The 17,422-nt window shown below is 51.9% G+C and overlaps 1 protein-coding gene across 1 annotated transcript; it reads left to right on the forward strand.

The window, feature by feature from the left end:
* Positions 1 to 8,664: 8,664 nt before the first annotated feature.
* On the forward strand, positions 8,665 to 15,430 carry LOC146268642 (opsin-5-like). Its single transcript, XM_084709972.1, has 6 exons — positions 8,665 to 9,507; positions 9,946 to 10,151; positions 12,729 to 12,828; positions 13,862 to 13,966; positions 14,145 to 14,368; positions 14,674 to 15,430. Exons 1-6 carry the CDS (start codon positions 9,381 to 9,383, stop codon positions 15,142 to 15,144), a joined length of 1,233 nt encoding a protein of 410 aa, XP_084566098.1. The 5' UTR covers positions 8,665 to 9,380; the 3' UTR covers positions 15,145 to 15,430.
* The last annotated feature ends 1,992 nt before the right edge of the window (positions 15,431 to 17,422 follow it).

Raw genomic sequence — 17,422 nt, forward strand, 5'->3', positions numbered from 1 at the left:
TGGCATGACCTCATCAGCAAGCGTGAGGTCAGATGGTGTGAAGGGTGGAGGCAGGAGGGAGGAAGGAGACTATAAACAGGTGAGAGGAGGAAGGTGGAGGCGGGAGGGTGGAAGCAGCAGGGTGGGGGCATGAGGTGTCACAGATTGGTTTCTCTGAATCATGGCACAGAGACTCAAAGGATGGATACATTTCCACTCATCACATTCCCATCATCATCGTCATGAATTCATAACCATCTGCTTTGCTAGTTACGATTTTTCATGTCCGCTGATGAGTGACACCCTTGCGTAAGATACCAAAGGAGGCCATAGAGAACACCTTTAAGTGAGTGACAGATCTCAGCCAGGTGAGGATCCAGGGATTACCATGGATTAGCGAGGGCAGTGGCACCTTCCCTCTACAAGGCCTTGGCTGTTGTGTGAACATCTCCAATAAACAGGGTCCAGCCCAGGGGCCAGGGTCCAGCTGTGCTGCAGCTGGGCACTGGACGTTTGGATGAGCCACTTCTTGGGAAGTGGGTGTGTTATTCAGGTGGGAAGGAAACAGCCGTCCTGTAACTCACAGATCCGGATCAACTCACCTGGATCCAGTTGAAGGTTTGGCGATTCTACCAAACATGTTGCGCAAAACACTACTGTGCTATGTAAGATCTTGTAAAGACTTGTTGAGAATACTTTATTTATGTATTTATCTGAAACCTGGATAATTTTTATGTGCTTCAATCACGTCAGTCTTTTCCAATTAGAACTTATTTTCCGTGGCACAGATGTGGGGAAAACTAGGCCAGTTGGGCTGGCCTCTTCTTGTTACTGTCAAGCGGCCTCACTGTGATCCCTGACAGACACAGAATCACCCAGCGGTCAGTGGGTCAGAGGTCACCAGGTGAAGGCCCAGAGTCTTCTCTGAAGGGACGACCCCCCTATCACTGAGGGAGGATGGAGATGGTTACCTCTGCATGCCCTGTCACACACGGGCCAAACCATTGACTTGAGGACGCAGGGGGTGGGGGTCAGGACCGCTGACACATCATCCTGCTTAGATCTGGACCGGCTGTTTGATGTGACTCTGATCTTGAGTGACAGCGGGGAGCAGTAGTTGACCCCTCCTCAGTCTCTCAGGGGCCTCTGTGTTCCCCCACAGCAGGTTTAGGACAGGTCAGCTCGCGTAGACCAGGAGGCTTGTCAGGTTGGTTTAATCCACTCCAGGAGAAGACGGCTTGCCTAATCCCCTCTGCAGGGCAGGGGAGGGCAGGAGAGGGCAGGGGAGGGTAGGAGAAGGCAGGAGAAGGCAGGGGAGAGGAACCAGGACCCAGGGAGACAGACCCCTCATTCAGACTGAAACTCAACCGAGGAGAAGGGTGGGGTTGGCTGTCCATCCCCTCCACAACCGCATCAACAAGGGATTCCAGCTGGACAGGTCTGGTCTGCGGACAGTACAGGTGAGAGCACAGCACCGTACAGACAGGTGAGAGGACAGTACTGTACAGAGGGCTCACATCAGTAAGTTGTCAGGAGAGCAGGATGGTGGGCACCATGCCCCAGAAACCAAACACATCCTCTTCTTCTGAGCTACCTTAAGCTGTGTGTGTGTGTGTGTGTGTGTGGATGTGACTGCCTGTGTGTGTGCACTCCACGCATGGGTACTGTAAGTGCAGGGGAAGCTGTCACCCACAACATCACAAGATTCCATCCATACCCTCGCAGGATGTTTAGTTTCATTTACACTTGCCCATTTCCTTAAGGAAATCAGTTCACATTCTGACTAAATATCCTTCCATGTCTGAAGTGATGAGCAGTCTCCATGGGGAATGCATGATTTCTACCATAAATGAGTCCTACTTACATAAGTTCCCTGCTTAAATAAACCTTGGGTCTGGATAGAAGCTGCCATTTACTGAGTGGCTTCCTGTATGTTTGTACGAGCATCGGAGCCAAAAACCTTGAGCCACAAAACCAATCCCCACTTCTCCCCGGACTCTGCACAGGCCATGTGCACAGTTCACATTGATTTATACTTTAAACCCATAAGCCTTGATACCAAACCAAGTCAGTCTTGGTTTAAATTTTACATGAAGGAACTGTTTCATAATGCAATCAGTGTCTCTGAAACTAGTCTCAAATGAGTCCACCTGTAGATAGAGGATCTGCAGTTCATTGTTTTGATAGGCCGCATTCTCATGACGACAAATTCGCACAATTTGTGCTGTGTGCATTCTAGAATATGTATTTGCTAACGTGTTTGTGCTTCAGTGTTCAGCAGGGCTGTACAGTATGATGCAGTCCAGGTTCTAACTGGACTGTTTGTGGAGAAGTGATGGGAGAGCAACAGGACAGTCTTTGTACCGCAGTCTCTGAGAGCTGGGGTCTACGCTGACTTCAGCCTCCATCTGCCAAACCAACAGCCTGGGCACGAGTAAACAGGATCTCCACCTGTAACATGCACATCCTGTTTACGAAGGGGAATAGTTGATGAGAAAGTGGATATTGCAGGTATGACATCCAGTGGGCCTTGTCCTCGGTCTAAGACACCACATCCTCGGTCTAAGACACCGTATGAGAGAAGAGGGACTGTATTGTGTTGGTAGGAAGACGGTGTGCATTGATATAATGGAGTGTGTTACTTTCTCTGTTTAGTTACTGACCCCAAGGTCTGGAGCATTTGGAGGTGTTCTCACCTGTCTGCGGGGGTGAGGGTGGGTTGATGCTGGGGGTGAGGGTTGGGTGATGCAGGGGTGAGGGCGGGGTGATGAAGGGGGTGAGGGTGGGGTGATGCAGGGGGTGAGGGTGGGGTGAGGGCGGGGTGATGCAGGGGGTGAGGGGGGGTGATGCAGGGGGTGAGGGCGGGGTGAGGAGGGGGTGATGCAGGGGGTGAGGGGGGGGTGGGGGGGGTGAGGGCAGGGTGATGCAGGGGGTGAGGGGGGGGTGGGGGGGGTGAGGGCAGGGTGATGCAGGTGAGCTCATCTTCAGGTGTGCTCCAAGTGTAAGTTCTTCCAACAGAAGGATTCAGTTTTCTTGGAGAGATGAAGACATGCAGCTGTGATTGGGCATCATGTGAACATGTGATAACGGTTCACTCATCTGATGCCAATCCCCCACTGGGGAAGAGGAATCCTTCTGGTGAGAAATGACGCACAGCCAGAGCCTGCATTAACATGATCGCTTCCACAACCCAAGATCATATTTGAGTCACATGTCTAATCATTAACGACTCAAACCATCATTGTTCTTTCTTCACTATTAATATTTAAAGAAAACAAGGTAAAAGTCTATTGCCCTGAAAAGCAACTTGGACAAGTAGTTACAATTTACAATTTGTTTTCTCCCAAAATTCATTTCCCAGCCTGTTTCTTCGGTGCTGTCGGTCCAGGTACAAGCAGCCCCTCTGTCCTGTGTCTCAGTGTAGCTCCTTCTCCTGCAGGGCACAGAGGTGGGGGTGGGGGTCCCAGAGTGTAGCTCCTTCTCCTGCAGGGCACAGAGGTGGGGGTGGGGGTCCCAGAGTGTAGCTCCTTCTCCTGCAGGGCACAGAGGTGGGGGTCCCAGAGTGTAGCTCCTTCTCCTGCAGGGCACCGAGGTGGGGGTGGGGGTCCCAGAGTGTAGCTCCTTCTCCTGCAGGGCACAGAGGTGGGGGTGTGGGAGAACGTTTCTCCCGTTTTCAACCTCCAAAGTGTACCCCTTTAAAGAGCACCTATATTCGTCCCCTGACCTGGTATATGTCCCCGCTGAAGAGACCCTCTGTCAGACCCAGACAGCCCCTGACTCTGCCATCAACATGCAGCTTCATAATAGCATCTGTGTCTGGGATTTTCCATTTGGAAACTGGTGAGCTTTTAACCTTACATCCCGAGCTTTGCAACAGGCCTGAGAGGCAATCCCTAACGATACAGTGGTCTTCTGTGGCCGCACAGCACAGTGATTGCAAACGCTTTCGAATTTGCTGCCAAAGTAAATGGAGGGGGGGGGGGGGTCCAGTATAATCATGGGAAACCACTTCCAGTAACGTGCTCACACCTGAGGAGCATGCCCAGTGTATGCGTGTACGCACAGCACGCTACAAACTCACACACTGGGCATGCACCCACCGCCTCAACACCACCTCAAGAGAACTAGTTCTATGAATTAGATCTGCAGCTTTTTGCACAGCCACTGGTTAGCAATGCCTGACCCTGTCTGGCAGTCCCATTCACAGGTTATCCCTGCATACCGGACTCCAGACCCTGTTTGACCTCTGGTCAGTCAGCTTAGCAACACTGTAATCTTCTGACAGCTGTTCTACACGGCCAGGTGAAGGGTTGTTGCTCCAGTTGCCTGGCTGTCAGCGTTGTGACCTCTCCACCACAGAAGGTGTGTCTTTGAGGTTGCAGCTCATTCTGAGGATCTCCCTCCACTCCCTGGTACAGCCCAAGAAGCATGCCTTGTAAAATCCTTTATTGGCAACAACAGGTGTTACAAACTAGCGTCAGTACATCAAACCCTACTGTTGTTATCACCTTCATTACTTTTTATTGTTCCTCACAGGCTGTGTCCCAAGATCAGCCCCTGCATTTGTGGACGGCGGGACGCGGGGGTCACGGCAACGTTGCGGCCTTGACTGGGGGGCTGGGGGGAGGGATGACTGGGGGGCTGGGGGGAGGGATGACTGGGGGGGAGGGGGGAGGGATGACTGGGGGGGAGGGATGACTGGGGGGCTGGGGGGAGGGATGACTGGGGGGAGGGGGGAGGGATGACTGGGGGGGAGGGATGACTGGGGGGCTGGGGGGGAGGGATGACTGGGGGGGAGGGATGACTGGGGGGCTGGGGGGAGGGATGACTGGGGGGAGGGGGGAGGGATGACTGGGGGGGAGGGATGACTGGGGGGCTGGGGGGAGGGATGACTGGGGGGGAGGGATGACTGGGGGGCTGGGGGGAGGGATGACTGGGGGGAGGGGGGAGGGATGACTGGGGGGGAGGGATGACTGGGGGGCTGGGGGGAGGGATGACTGGGGGGGAGGGGGGAGGGATGACTGGGGGGGAGGGATGACTGGGGGGAGGGGGGAGGGATGACTGGGGGGAGGGGGGAGGGATGACTGGGGGGAGGGATGACTGGGGGGCTGGGGGGAGGGATGACTGGGGGGCTGGGGGGGAGGGATGACTGGGGGGAGGGGGGGGGGATGACTGGGGGGGAGGGATGACTGGGGGGCTGGGGGGAGGGATGACTGGGGGGCTGGGGGGGGGATGACTGTGGGGCTGGGGGGGAGGGATGACTGGGGGGAGGGGGGAGGGATGACTGGGGGGAGGGATGACTGGGGGGCTGGGGGGGGGATGACTGTGGGGCTGGGGGGGAGGGATGACTGGGGGCGAGGGATGACTGTGTGGCTGGGGGGGGGGGATGACTGTGGGGCTGGGGGGGAGGGATGACTGGGGGGCTGGGGGGAGGGATGACTGGGGGGGAGGGATGACTGGGGGGCTGGGGGGGAGGGATGACTGGGGGGGAAGGGATGACTGGGGGGAGGGATGACTGGGGGGGAGGGATGACTGGGGGGCTGGGGGGAGGGATGACTGGGGGGAGGGGGGAGGGATGACTGGGGGGAGGGGGGAGGGATGACTGGGGGGAGGGATGACTGGGGGGCTGGGGGGAGGGATGACTGGGGGGGAGGGATGACTGGGGGGCTGGGGGGAGGGATGACTGGGGGGCTGGGGGGGGGATGACTGTGGGGCTGGGGGCGAGGGATGACTGGGGGGAGGGGGGAGGGATGACTGGGGGGGAGGGATGACTGGGGGGCTGGGGGGAGGGATGACTGGGGGGCTGGGGGGGGGATGACTGTGGGGCTGGGGGCGAGGGATGACTGTGTGGCTGGGGGGGGGGGATGACTGTGGGGCTGGGGGGGAGGGATGACTGGGGGGAGGGGGGAGGGATGACTGGGGGGAGGGATGACTGGGGGGCTGGGGGGGGGATGACTGTGGGGCTGGGGGCGAGGGATGACTGTGTGGCTGGGGGGGGGGGATGACTGTGGGGCTGGGGGGGGGATGACTGTGGGGCTGGGGGGGAGGGATGACTGGGGGGCTGGGGGGAGGGATGACTGGGGGGAGGGATGACTGGGGGGCTGGGGGGAGGGATGACTGGGGGGGAAGGGATGACTGGGGGGAGGGATGACTGTGTGGCTGGGGGGGGGGGTGACTGTGGGGCTGGGGGGGAGGGATGACTGTGGGGCTGGGGGGAGGGATGACTGGGGGGCTGGGGGGAGGGATGACTGGGGGGGAGGGATGACTGGGGGGCTGGGGGGGAGGGATGACTGTGGGGCTGGGGGGAGGGATGACTGGGGGGCTGGGGGGAGGGATGACTGGGGGGAGGGATGACTGGGGGGGAAGGGATGACTGGGGGGGAGGGATGACTGGGGGGGAGGGATGACTGGGGGGGAGGGATGACTGGGGGGCTGGGGGGAGGGATGACTGGGGGCCTGGGGGGGAGGGATGACTGGGGAGCTGTGTTTGCAGCTGGATGGGTGACAGTTTGGGCCAGAGTTTTACTCCCCGGCCTACCTGGAGGGAGGGCCCTCCGGAGCTCAAAGGGAGGGTTTGAGGTAGAGACTCGGAAGCAGCGAGGCAGCTGGCAACCCTTCCCTCCACATCCTGAGCAGCAGCAGAGCTGCTGTGTGGAGGCAGGGGGAACAAGAAGGACACTGTGACCGGGCAGACCAGGGGGGCTCAGGTTACCCCGTTAGGAGGTGTGTTACCACAGAGTCTCTCACTGTGGGCCCGGGGGAGGGGGCAGGGGGCAAGGGGGGACGGGGTGTGGTGTGGAGGGTGGGGTGGGGGAGGGAGAGGAGGGGAGGGGCGGGGTGTAGGGGGAGGAGATGGGGTGGAGCAGGGAGGGGATGGGGGGAGTGGTGCTGGAGGTGTAAAGGATGGAGGAGGAGGGTGTGAAGTCTTGGAGCGAAGACACAGATGAGTGAGGATGAGTCTGGTGAGGATGATGATGCGTCACCGAAGCTGATGAGGAGTTCCACACTTTAGTTTGCTCTGAACTTTTCTGTTTGTTGAACCAATTATTTTTGCTTGTTTTTTCATGTAGAAAAAAAACAACATACAGCATCTCTCAGACCCTCTCTATGGCTGTGTTTCCTCAGGAAAGTGATTCAGTGCTGAGTTAACATTTGTGGCCCCCGACAGTACACAGTTCCACATGTGAACTTTTAGAGGTTTGGGTTAGCACCATCAACATGATAATGCTCCCTTCACCTGCAGGACCTAGGTTAGATGGTGGTGATTAGAGATAATCACAAGTCAACCTTAAAGGCACCACTTCATTCTTTGGTGTGAAGGTTTTGTGCTTAAAATTGCTTTTAGTTTCCAATGGTCTCCTCTTTAGTTACCCCCCCCCACACACACACACACACACACACATACACACACGCACACGCACACACAGAAACCCAGCCTTCAGACTAAACTACTGTGCTTGAAACCAGAGATGGGAAGTACAAATACTTTACTGTACTTCAGTCGATTTTTCTGGTATCAGTTCTTTACTTTTTCTGCTTTTTACTTCCACTCCTTAAATAGTTTTACACAAATATCTGTACTTTCTAATTATTACATCAGTCAGGCTCAGTACTTTAGTTTAAATCTGTATTCTGTGGCATGATCAATATAATTTATTGTCATTGTGTGCCTTTTTTAATTTCCTGGCTATCAAGCCCAACAATTGTAAGCTAGTCTACCAGGGCTATCTTGGAGCAAGGCAGAAGTTTTTTTTTGGGGGGGGGGGGTTTTGAAAGGTTGAAAACATTTTTTTGAAAGAAAGTTGTAATCGTTGATGAAGACTTCTATACTAAACTCTACTGTAATCTATCGTAGTCTGGTGTACTTAAATATGTTTTAGGCTTCTCTGTTCTCTCCTTTCACTGTGTATGTAAAAAAAAAAGGTTGAACAAATATATATTTTTTTTAAGGTTGAAAAAATAAGTTGATTTTTTAAATGTTTCTTGCCCCCGAAGTACACTTTGGTCTGTTTTCTCTCTGTATCCTGTGCAGCCATGACACGTCATGAGCCACAGGTCCAACTGAGACACCGCAGGTCCGACTGAGACACCACTAGGGCTGTCAAAGTTGCTCAAAAATGACGTTAGAATATTCCCTTAAAAAAACACATATTCGAATATATTCGAATTTCTGTTTGCGCATAGGTACGTCAATAACAGGACAAATTAATACAACGAAATACAACTACTTGTATACTGTAGGTAGGTAGGCATAATTTATTTAAGTACATATTTGACAAATTACCTACACAACAATAAGTAAATGAACCAATGGGCAAGACCCCAGACCTTGGTCTCTCGCTCGCACACACGCACTCTTTCTTTCTCTCTCTCTCCCGCACCGTCGCGCTCTCTGCGCATAGCAGTGTAAAATGAGCAAGCAATGAGCAAGCAATTTAAGGTCGCGATTCTTGTCCCAAATATGGCAGGCTTCATTCAGTGATTGAAACTAATATTATTAACATTAAAGTTTTACAGGATAGAACCGACATTGAACGCTCCGAGCGAGCTGTGCTGTGGTAAACATGGAGATGTAGCCTCAAGTTGCTAGTTGTTGAATGGGAAAGCTAACTCCAGTTTACATAGTTTACACACTACTTTAGTCGTAGGCTCAACAAGTTTACCATCAACTGACCAAAATCCGAAATATTTACAGACATCACTCTTTAGATTTTTTGGGGTTACAATCACTTTCTCTGCTGCGGTTAAGCTGGGTTCTGCACTTTCTGACATCTTCCACGCAAGTCAACTGTCAGCAGTGACGCTCAGGCGCGCGCCCACCCGCAAAGCAGACAGGCGCGCTGCCACTGCGGTTGTGTTTGTTTTTTTTACATTTGAATATTAATTTTCACATTCGAAATTCGGTTTTTAACCACTATTCGAATATATATTCGAATGAAGAATATTCGTTGACAGCCCTTAACACCACAGGTCAGCAACTGAGACACCACAGGTCCAACTGAAACACTACACGTCCAAGTGACAGATGCACACACACAGAAACACAGACAGACAGAAACACAGACACATACACACAGACATGCACGACTGCACACATGCCCGCTTGATTCTTAGAATGTAATGAATTACAGGAAATACAACAATCCCATCTCATGTCGTAACGGCTTACATTACTTTTCCCAACGTTGAATGGGATTTCTCACTAATATCCCCATCTGCTTTCCTGCTAAGGCACCAATTGGATTAGAGGAGCGTTTGGTATCATTGGGACAGTCAGTTGTGGAGCGTCTGTGTTAAGCTGGGTTTAGGAGGAAGCTTGGAGGGTTTCCCTTGGTCTCTGTCAGGAAGGAGACGCTCACAGGAAACTACAAGGATTCATGCCGCAGCAGCGACACTTCAAACATGGAGATCATTCTGAAACGCCCGCCAAAGATTCCATGGAGGAATAACAACCTCAGTCTCGTACACATAGATCCTCCGCTTTCGGAACAAGGAGAGACGGTGATCGGAGTCTACCTGCTGATTCTAGGTAGGTGCTGGACATCTAATCAAATAGAAATGTCTTTTTTTTTAACCTTTTTTTGTGTTTGTTCGCACAAATAGTTACATCCTAGATGCAATCTAAGACAACTAACTTGTAATTCAAGACATTACCGAGTAGAACATGAAAGTATTAGTTTCTTTGTGTAAGACCCTTATGAGCACAAACGCTTGGGCCCAAAAATCCAGTCTGAATTAGAGTGGTGTTCTAGATGTACTCTATACTGTCATAGTGACTGTGTCTTTCAGCCTCCAAAAAAACAATTATAGCCCGTCACTCTGAATAACACATTTGACAGAAAATCCCCTGTTGGGGTAGTTATAGTCATTTCAACACTGACAAATTGTCACATTGCAGAGACTTTTTTATAATGTATGTCACTTCCTGTGAAGAAGAGTAAAGCGGAGGCTGTGTGTCCCTGTGCAGGCTGGCTGTCGTGGTTGGGGAACAGCGTGGTGATCTTCGTGCTGTACAGACAGAGGGCGTCCCTCCTGCCCACTGACTTCCTCACGCTCAACCTGGCCGTCTCCGACGCCAGCATCTCCGTGTTCGGCTACTCCAGAGGCGTCCTGGAGATCTTCAACGTCTTCAGGGACGATGGATTCCTCATCACCTGGTTCTGGACGTGTCAGGTGGGTTCACATTCCACCGGGGGCGGTGCTTCCTCTTCAAATGTGGGCGGGACAGCTTCTTTTAATAACCGAGGATACATGTCACTTTCTTAGGGAAAAGTGAGGGGGACAGAGTTGTCAGATTTGTGGGACAATCCAATGGACAATGCAGCAATTATAATTTTTTATTATTTTTACAAAATCTTGAACCTGATAATGGCAGTTGAACTGGAGTCGAACAGCAAAACACGAATGCTAAATAGAAATGTGTAACGAAAGCCCTCAGTAATTTGATAAGACAGTTGGGGATCTATCTTGGGAAAGAGGCCTTGTATCATACTGTGTGTATCCATTTGCTAATTTCTCGGCCCAATCCAGATTAATCGGGTCAAGGAATTTTAGCTGCAATGGTATTGAGAGACTGAGTTGCAGGGATTTCGTTGGTCTCCTTGTGGGTTGGAGGTTAATCTGTAATCAGATTATGAGTGTGGAAGAGGGAAGGCCATCCCAGCAGCAGCATCTGTCAACAGGCGCTGCTTCACCGTTTACCTGCATCATTCACACTCCAACTGGAGGGCAACTGCCATATCATGACAGTAAAAAGATATACAGTATATACATATTGTTTTTATACATTTATTCACTGCCTTCTCCATAGGCTTTTGCCTGTGATGAAATAGTTGTCATGCCTTTGCTTGGAATTTTCCCAGTTTGTTTTTCTTGCCCAAGGCAAGTCTGTGGTGGAAGTCTTGATATCAACACTCGATGTGTTGAGTCTCTGTGGAGCGATAGAAAAACAGTGGAGGAACAATAACAGCTTCAGTTGGGCGCTCGCCGTCTCTGATGCTGTCATAGATAGATGGAGGCCTGCCAGGGAGAATAATTAGGTTTGTGAGCACACCTTTTGCTCAGAAACTACTCATATGATCTCATCTCCCAGACATTCAGACCTTCTCAGGTTTTAGAGGGGCGGAGAGGAAACGTGAGGGTAGAACTCTGCCTCTGTCTCAGCCTGGAGAGGAGGGCCAGGTACTGAAGGGTCTCAGCCTGGAGAGGAGGGCCAGGTACTGAAGGGTCTCAGCCTGGAGAGGAGGGCCAGGTACTGAAGGGTCTCAGCCTGGAGAGGAGGGCCAGGTACTGAAGGGTCTCAGCCTGGAGAGGAGGGCCAGGTACTGAAGGGTGAGAGAGGGAAAGAGGAAGTGCTAAAACTTGGAATAGAAAGACTGAACTGACAAAGATATTAAGATACAGGCGGGAAGAGAGAGAGAGTATTGGAGAGAGAGAGTGTGTGTGAGAAAGATTGTGTGTGAGAGAGAGAGAGAGAGAGAGAGAGAGAGAGAGAGAGAGAGAGGGTAAGCGAGCCAGACAGGCATGTGAGACGCATTAGCAGATTACTGAATCAGCGTGACAAGACATGAACAGGTACACCTGGGCTGGGGCTGGGGCTAGGCTACGCTGGGGCTGAGGCTGGGGCTGGGGCTGGGGCTGGGGCTGGGGCAGGGGCTGGTCTGGTGCTGGGCTGGGGCTAGGCTGAGGCTGGGGCTGGGGCAGGGGCAGGGGCTAGGCTGAGGTTATGCCGCAGCTGGGGCTCTTCCCGTAGTCATCAATAGACTCTAGTTTAAAAGCGTTCCTTAATTCCTTCTCAAACGTCAGTTTTTATCCGTTCTTCCATCCAGAGAGAAAGGGACATGATCTCGTGGGGAATGCCAGCTGTAGCTTTACCAGACCCGTGTCTGAGCAGCTGTGTGGGCCAGGGGGAGATGTGAAGATGCAGCTATCCACGTCCGGCTGGGGAAGGAAAGACCCTGTGATTGACAGTAATAAGGTTAGGCCTCAAAGGAGATCAGGAGGGTAATCGGTGACCGCCCACAGCTGAGCTGGTCACTGGGCAATGTCACAGCAGGGTGCCCACAGTGTCACAGTGGGAGGCAGATTGGTGAGCAGGAAGGGACAGCAGCGAGAGAGGAAGTAGGATCAGAGTTGTGTCCACCCCTGCGCCAGGACAGCTCACCCTCGCACGTTTCAGCGGCTGAAGCACCACGTTGGACGTTTGATCAGTCAGCAGGACTACCAGCCATTGTACAGACATTTTTACCAGCATCATCACAGAAGCTCAGGAAGACATGGAAAAACTCCCAGGATAACTCTATAACTAGCCTGACGTTGTCATACTCATAATTCTAGTCAGAATATGAGTCTGATAACTCTCCGTTGGGCTGTGACTATGGGGCGTGTTTCAACCAAACTCGTAAAACAAATGCTTCTTCGCTCAATTGGATAGACCTACAACCAATCAGAGCAACGCAATATGTTGTTTGTTGAAAACAAATTCAACCCAAGTGCTCTTTCATGACGTTGTTGATTACGTTACTGTTGATCATCTGTCCATCATCGTATAAAGCCCGCCCTGACAATTTCATTGGTCCAAACAGCTCCTGTTCGGACATAGTTTTTCCCCAAACGTGCCCCCCCCAGACCCAACTTCCCGACCAAATGTTTTTGTGGGCGGAGATAAGTTGGGGTGGCAGCCAGGCTACTTTACAACTATAAAAAACTGTAAAAACCTTGACTCTCTTTTTGATTTGTTTTGTTTCTAAGGTGGATGGCTTCCTCACTCTGCTCTTTGGCCTTGCAAGCATCAACACCTTAACGGTCATCAGTGTGACCCGCTACATCAAGGGATGCCACCCAAACAAAGGTGTGATTACCTTCCAGACAGACGGAGACAGAGACAGAAAAGAGAGAGAGAGAGAGAGAGAGAGAGAGAGAATTAGAGATAGAGAAAGAGAAAGAGAGAGAGTAGGGGAGAGAGAGAGAAAGAGAAATAGAGGGGAAAATTGTTGTTTGGTTCCTTCCAAACTAACATTCCAGTAGCACTTATCTGACAAAGGCTGAAAGTGATGTTATTCTATGTTAATGGGTGCTCATTACTGGCACAGGTTATGGAGTCACTTAAGTTTGACTGCACTTTCATTTCCACGTCCACACCATACCTTGAAATTAACTTAATTTGAGGTGAATTTAAGTATTTTGGGTGTAATTGGTCCTGAGGAATGTTTTAATTACATGGCGACAACCTTGTTGCCACTCTGTGTGGGAACTGTACAGTAGGGTTGAGGTTGTTCATTAAACTGAACTGCCTTGTAATATGGACCTGGGTACATACATTAGTTTAACCTCTCATCTGACAACACACTGGGATTGTATTGACTGGATTCAGAATTTTCACAAAGATATGATTGTTTGGCAACACAGTCTTCGGGGTTGAAGAAGTCATAGACACTGTTGACTCACTGTAAGCTTAAGCTTACATAGTTTGTACTATAGTGAAGTGTAACTGATGAATCAATGAAAACAATTGATTTGTACTCTTTTGCTGAATACAAAACCACGTGGATTTTGTCAACAGAGGTTCTTTTCAGTGCTAGTGGTTTGCAGTGGCTGCGAGCGTTGAAAGAGAACCCATTGTTCAATAAATGTCACAATCTGACATTCATAACTAGGAAAGAATTCTGGACCTTAACGCACCCCTCACTTTTCCTGTCCTATGTTTGCAAAGTAATAACATGCAGAAACCCAAACCCTGCTGTTCTGAACCTTGTAGAACTGTCTGACTCTCCCTCTCTCCCTCTCTCTCTCCCTCTCTCTCTCTCTCTCTCTCTCTCTCTCTCTCTCTCTCCCTCTCTCTCTCCCTCTCTCTCTCTCTCTCTCTCTCCTGTGTGATCTGGCAGCTCACTGCATCCGTATGAGCACCATCCTCATCTCAGTGATGTTCATCTGGAGTGGAGCGCTCTTCTGGTCCATGGCTCCTGTGCTGGGCTGGGGCAGCTACACAGGTACACCCTCTCCGTCTCTCCTTCTGCATCTCCATCAAGAAGAGAAAACATTACAAACGCTGAATAGTAAAGCAGGATGTATTAGATGGACTTGTGTTAAAAGGGGGCAAAGAAGGAGATGAAAGTGTGGTAATAATAAGTAATAACAAATCAAAAGTGTTGTCCTGATGTTCCTCAGACAGAGGATACGGCACATGTGAGGTGGACTGGTCCAAAGCCCACCACTCCACCATCTCCAAGTCCTACATCATCTCCATCCTCATCTCCTGCTTCCTGGTCCCCGTGCTCGTCATGCTCTTCTCCTACGTGTCCATCATCAACACCGTGAAGAGCAGCAACGCCATGTGCTCCGACGGCTACCTCAACTCCCGCCAGCGGAAGCTGGAGAGAGATGTCACCAGGGTGAGAGAGGAGAGGATCCAGGGTTGGATAACAAAATGTGTTGATTTGTGGTTAAAATCCTGGTATTTGGGGGCGCCAAGGTAGCACACATGATGAGTGTGTGCTCCTTGTTGGCTGAGGCCGTACTGCAGCAGCCTTGGGTTCCTTTGCTCCTTGTCTCCCCCCCTCCCCCCCTCTCTCTCTCTCTCTCTCTCCCTTTCCTGTCACACTTCACTTAAAACTGCCTAATAAAGCATGAAAAACTACAAAAAAAGAGCTTGTATACATTTACGGACATTTTCTCCCTTCCCTGTGTCTGTGACCAGGTGTCCATCGCCATCTGCACAGCGTTTGTTGTGGCCTGGTCTCCGTACGCTGTTCTGTCCCTGTGCTCAGCCCTGGGCGTCTACGTCCCCAACACCTCCAGCATCTTCACCCGCCTGCTCGCCAAGTCAGCCAGTTTCTACAACCCCCTCATCTACCTCGGCATGAGCGCCAAGTTCCGCAAGGACGTGGCCATGCTGCTACCCTGCTCCCGCGACAGCAGGGACCTGGTGCACCTCCAGAACTTCAAAAACCTGGACCCCAAAGCCGAGGCGGACCCTGAGGCCACGCCCCCGGTCACAGCCTCTCCGCTGGGGCCCAGCCAGATCAAGACCTCCATGGGGGTGGTGCTCCGGCCTGTGTCTGATGATGACTCTGGGGTGAGCAGCCCCTCTCGCACCCTGCCCCTGGCCGGCCAGGAGCCAGGCCATAGCCGCGTGGTCGGGTCAGACTGGGAGAGCGATACGCTCTGAGGACTGCTTCTCTTTCATCCGACTCTGGTTATACTTGAATGAAACCCTGCTACTTGAATCACAACACAAAAACCCATGTTGTTATACCATCTGCCAGTTTAATTTATCGTCCCAGTTTCCCAGACATGGATGAAGCCTTAGTCCTTGACTGAAAAAACCTTTTCAGTGGAGATCTTCATAGAATTCTCTTACTTTAGGACTTGGCTTAACCCATGTGAAGGAGGCTGGGCCTTCGTGTTCCTACAGTATGTACAACGTGCTTGTGTCAATAAAACAGTTACAATGGTTGAAAGTGGTGCACACGCACCTGTACATAATGTGACGTTAACCCACTCTAGATTGCTGTTTGTCTTCTGTCTGTCTCACCCTCCTGCTGTCTGTCTCACCCTCCTGCTGTCTGTCTCACCCTCTTGCTGTCTGTCTCACCCTCATGCTGTCTGTCTCACTCTCCTGCTGTCTGTCTCACCCTCCTGCTGTCTGTCTCACCGTCCTGCTGTCTGTCTCACCCTCCTGCTGTCTGTCTCACCCTCCTGCTGTCTGTCTCACTCTCCTGCTGTCTGTCTCAATCTCCTGCTGTCTGTCTCACCCTCCTGCTGTCTGTCTCACCCTCCTGCTGTCTCGTGGCCTCGCTCTACCTGTCTCCTGTCGTGCGCTGGTGCTCAGACGGGGATCCGAGGCTCTGTCCTCTGGGTGAGGGACCGTCGAGCTGCTGTGGGGCTCATCCCAGGAGTCTCTCATCCCAGGAGTCTCTCATCCCAGGAGTCTCTCATCCCAGGAGTCTCTCATCCCAGGTGTCTCTGACAGGAGGGGCAGCTCGGTGGTTAGAGCTTGTGACTGCAGAGGGTTCAAATCCAACAGTGTGTCTGCCAAAGGAATATTTTACAGTCTGATTGTATCTCCATGACGCCTGACATTCCCCAGCAGATGGCAGCCAGACGCTCCAGGACACAGCAGCAATGTACCCCTCACAACCCTCACACCCCCTCACACCCCTTACACCCCCTCACACCCTCACACCCCCTCACACCCCTCACACCCCTCACACCCCCTCACACCCCTCACACCCCCTCACACCCCTCACACCCCCTCACACCCCCTCACACCCTCACACCCCCTCACACCCCTCACACCCCTTACACCCCCTCACACCCCTCACACCCCTCACACCCCCTCACACCCCCTCACCCCCTCACACCCCCTGTTCACCCCTTCGCACCCCTGTTCACCCCCTCACACCCCCACACACACCCCCACACCCTCTCACACCCCTATTCACCCCCTTACAACCCCTACTCACCCCCACGTCCCTTTTCACCCCCTCACAATCCTCTTTCCAGACACTAAGATGGACCCGTTCAGTGTCAAAGGGCTCTTCTCTCCTGTCTGTTGAGTATCACCGTGCCAACGCAACACTGCATGACTGACAGTGAAAGAAAGTTCAACAGTCCAAAGCATCGTTTTTCATTGAGGGATAAAAAGGGGTTTCATTACTAAACTGTCATAATTCATCCCTGAAGGGCGCTGGATTTGGATGGCTTGCAGCACTGGTATGGGCTATGGGCTCTTGACAAGCTGTTAAACTAAAGAGCCTGTTGAAAGAGAAATGAACAACTCTTAAAAGACACCTGCTTTTCTGGTTAAATCAGTGGGCAATTATTCAGGGCAAGAAAATATACCTCTAAATGTTTCTGGAACGGATTCTGCATTTGCAACGATCATAATCTGAAGCACAATGAGCTCTTTTACAGAGGCACTTCAGTCTTGTGTCCATTAAGTCACTATGGCAGCAACACAAACACACGCCCCTCCACAGACCATAATACCTCAGCCTTGTGTGCCAATACAGACCAGCACAGACCACTGGGAGGTGCCTTGTGTATACCTTACTGACTGTGGACATTAGACTGGCATGGCTGTGAGGCTGTGTGACTGCTCCTCACCTATCCTAGACCTCACCCCTCTGACCCAGAGAGTCGCTCAGCGTCTCAAACACCCCTCTGACCCAGAGAGTCGCTCAGCGTCTCAAACACCCCTCTGACCCAGAGAGTCGCTCAGCGTCTCAAACACCCCTCTGACCCAGAGAGTCGCTCAGCGTCTCAAACACCCCTCTGACCCAGAGAGTCGCTCAGCGTCTCAAACACCCCTCTGACCCAGAGAGTCGCTCAGCGTCTCAAACACCCCTCTGACCCAGAGAGTCGCTCAGCGTCTCAAACACACCATGAGATGTTTATTTGGTGGAATGAGAAGGAGTGTGGGTGCAGGTGTCACTCTGGTTAAA

The sequence above is a fragment of the Hypomesus nipponensis genome, chromosome 11 (genome assembly GCF_054491055.1).
Source record: "Hypomesus nipponensis isolate SF chromosome 11, ASM5449105v1, whole genome shotgun sequence".
Classification (NCBI taxonomy): domain Eukaryota; kingdom Metazoa; phylum Chordata; class Actinopteri; order Osmeriformes; family Osmeridae; genus Hypomesus; species Hypomesus nipponensis.

Excerpts from the sequence above, each read along its gene's own strand:
- LOC146268642 (XM_084709972.1), top strand. The coding sequence starts at position 9,381 with ATGGAGATCATTCTGAAACGCCCGCCAAAGATTCCATGGAGGAATAAC. Across the intron at positions 12,829-13,861 it reads GGGATGCCACCCAAACAAAG|CTCACTGCATCCGTATGAGC; the intron begins GTGTGATTACCT and ends GTGATCTGGCAG. Across the intron at positions 14,369-14,673 it reads TGGAGAGAGATGTCACCAGG|GTGTCCATCGCCATCTGCAC; the intron begins GTGAGAGAGGAG and ends GTCTGTGACCAG.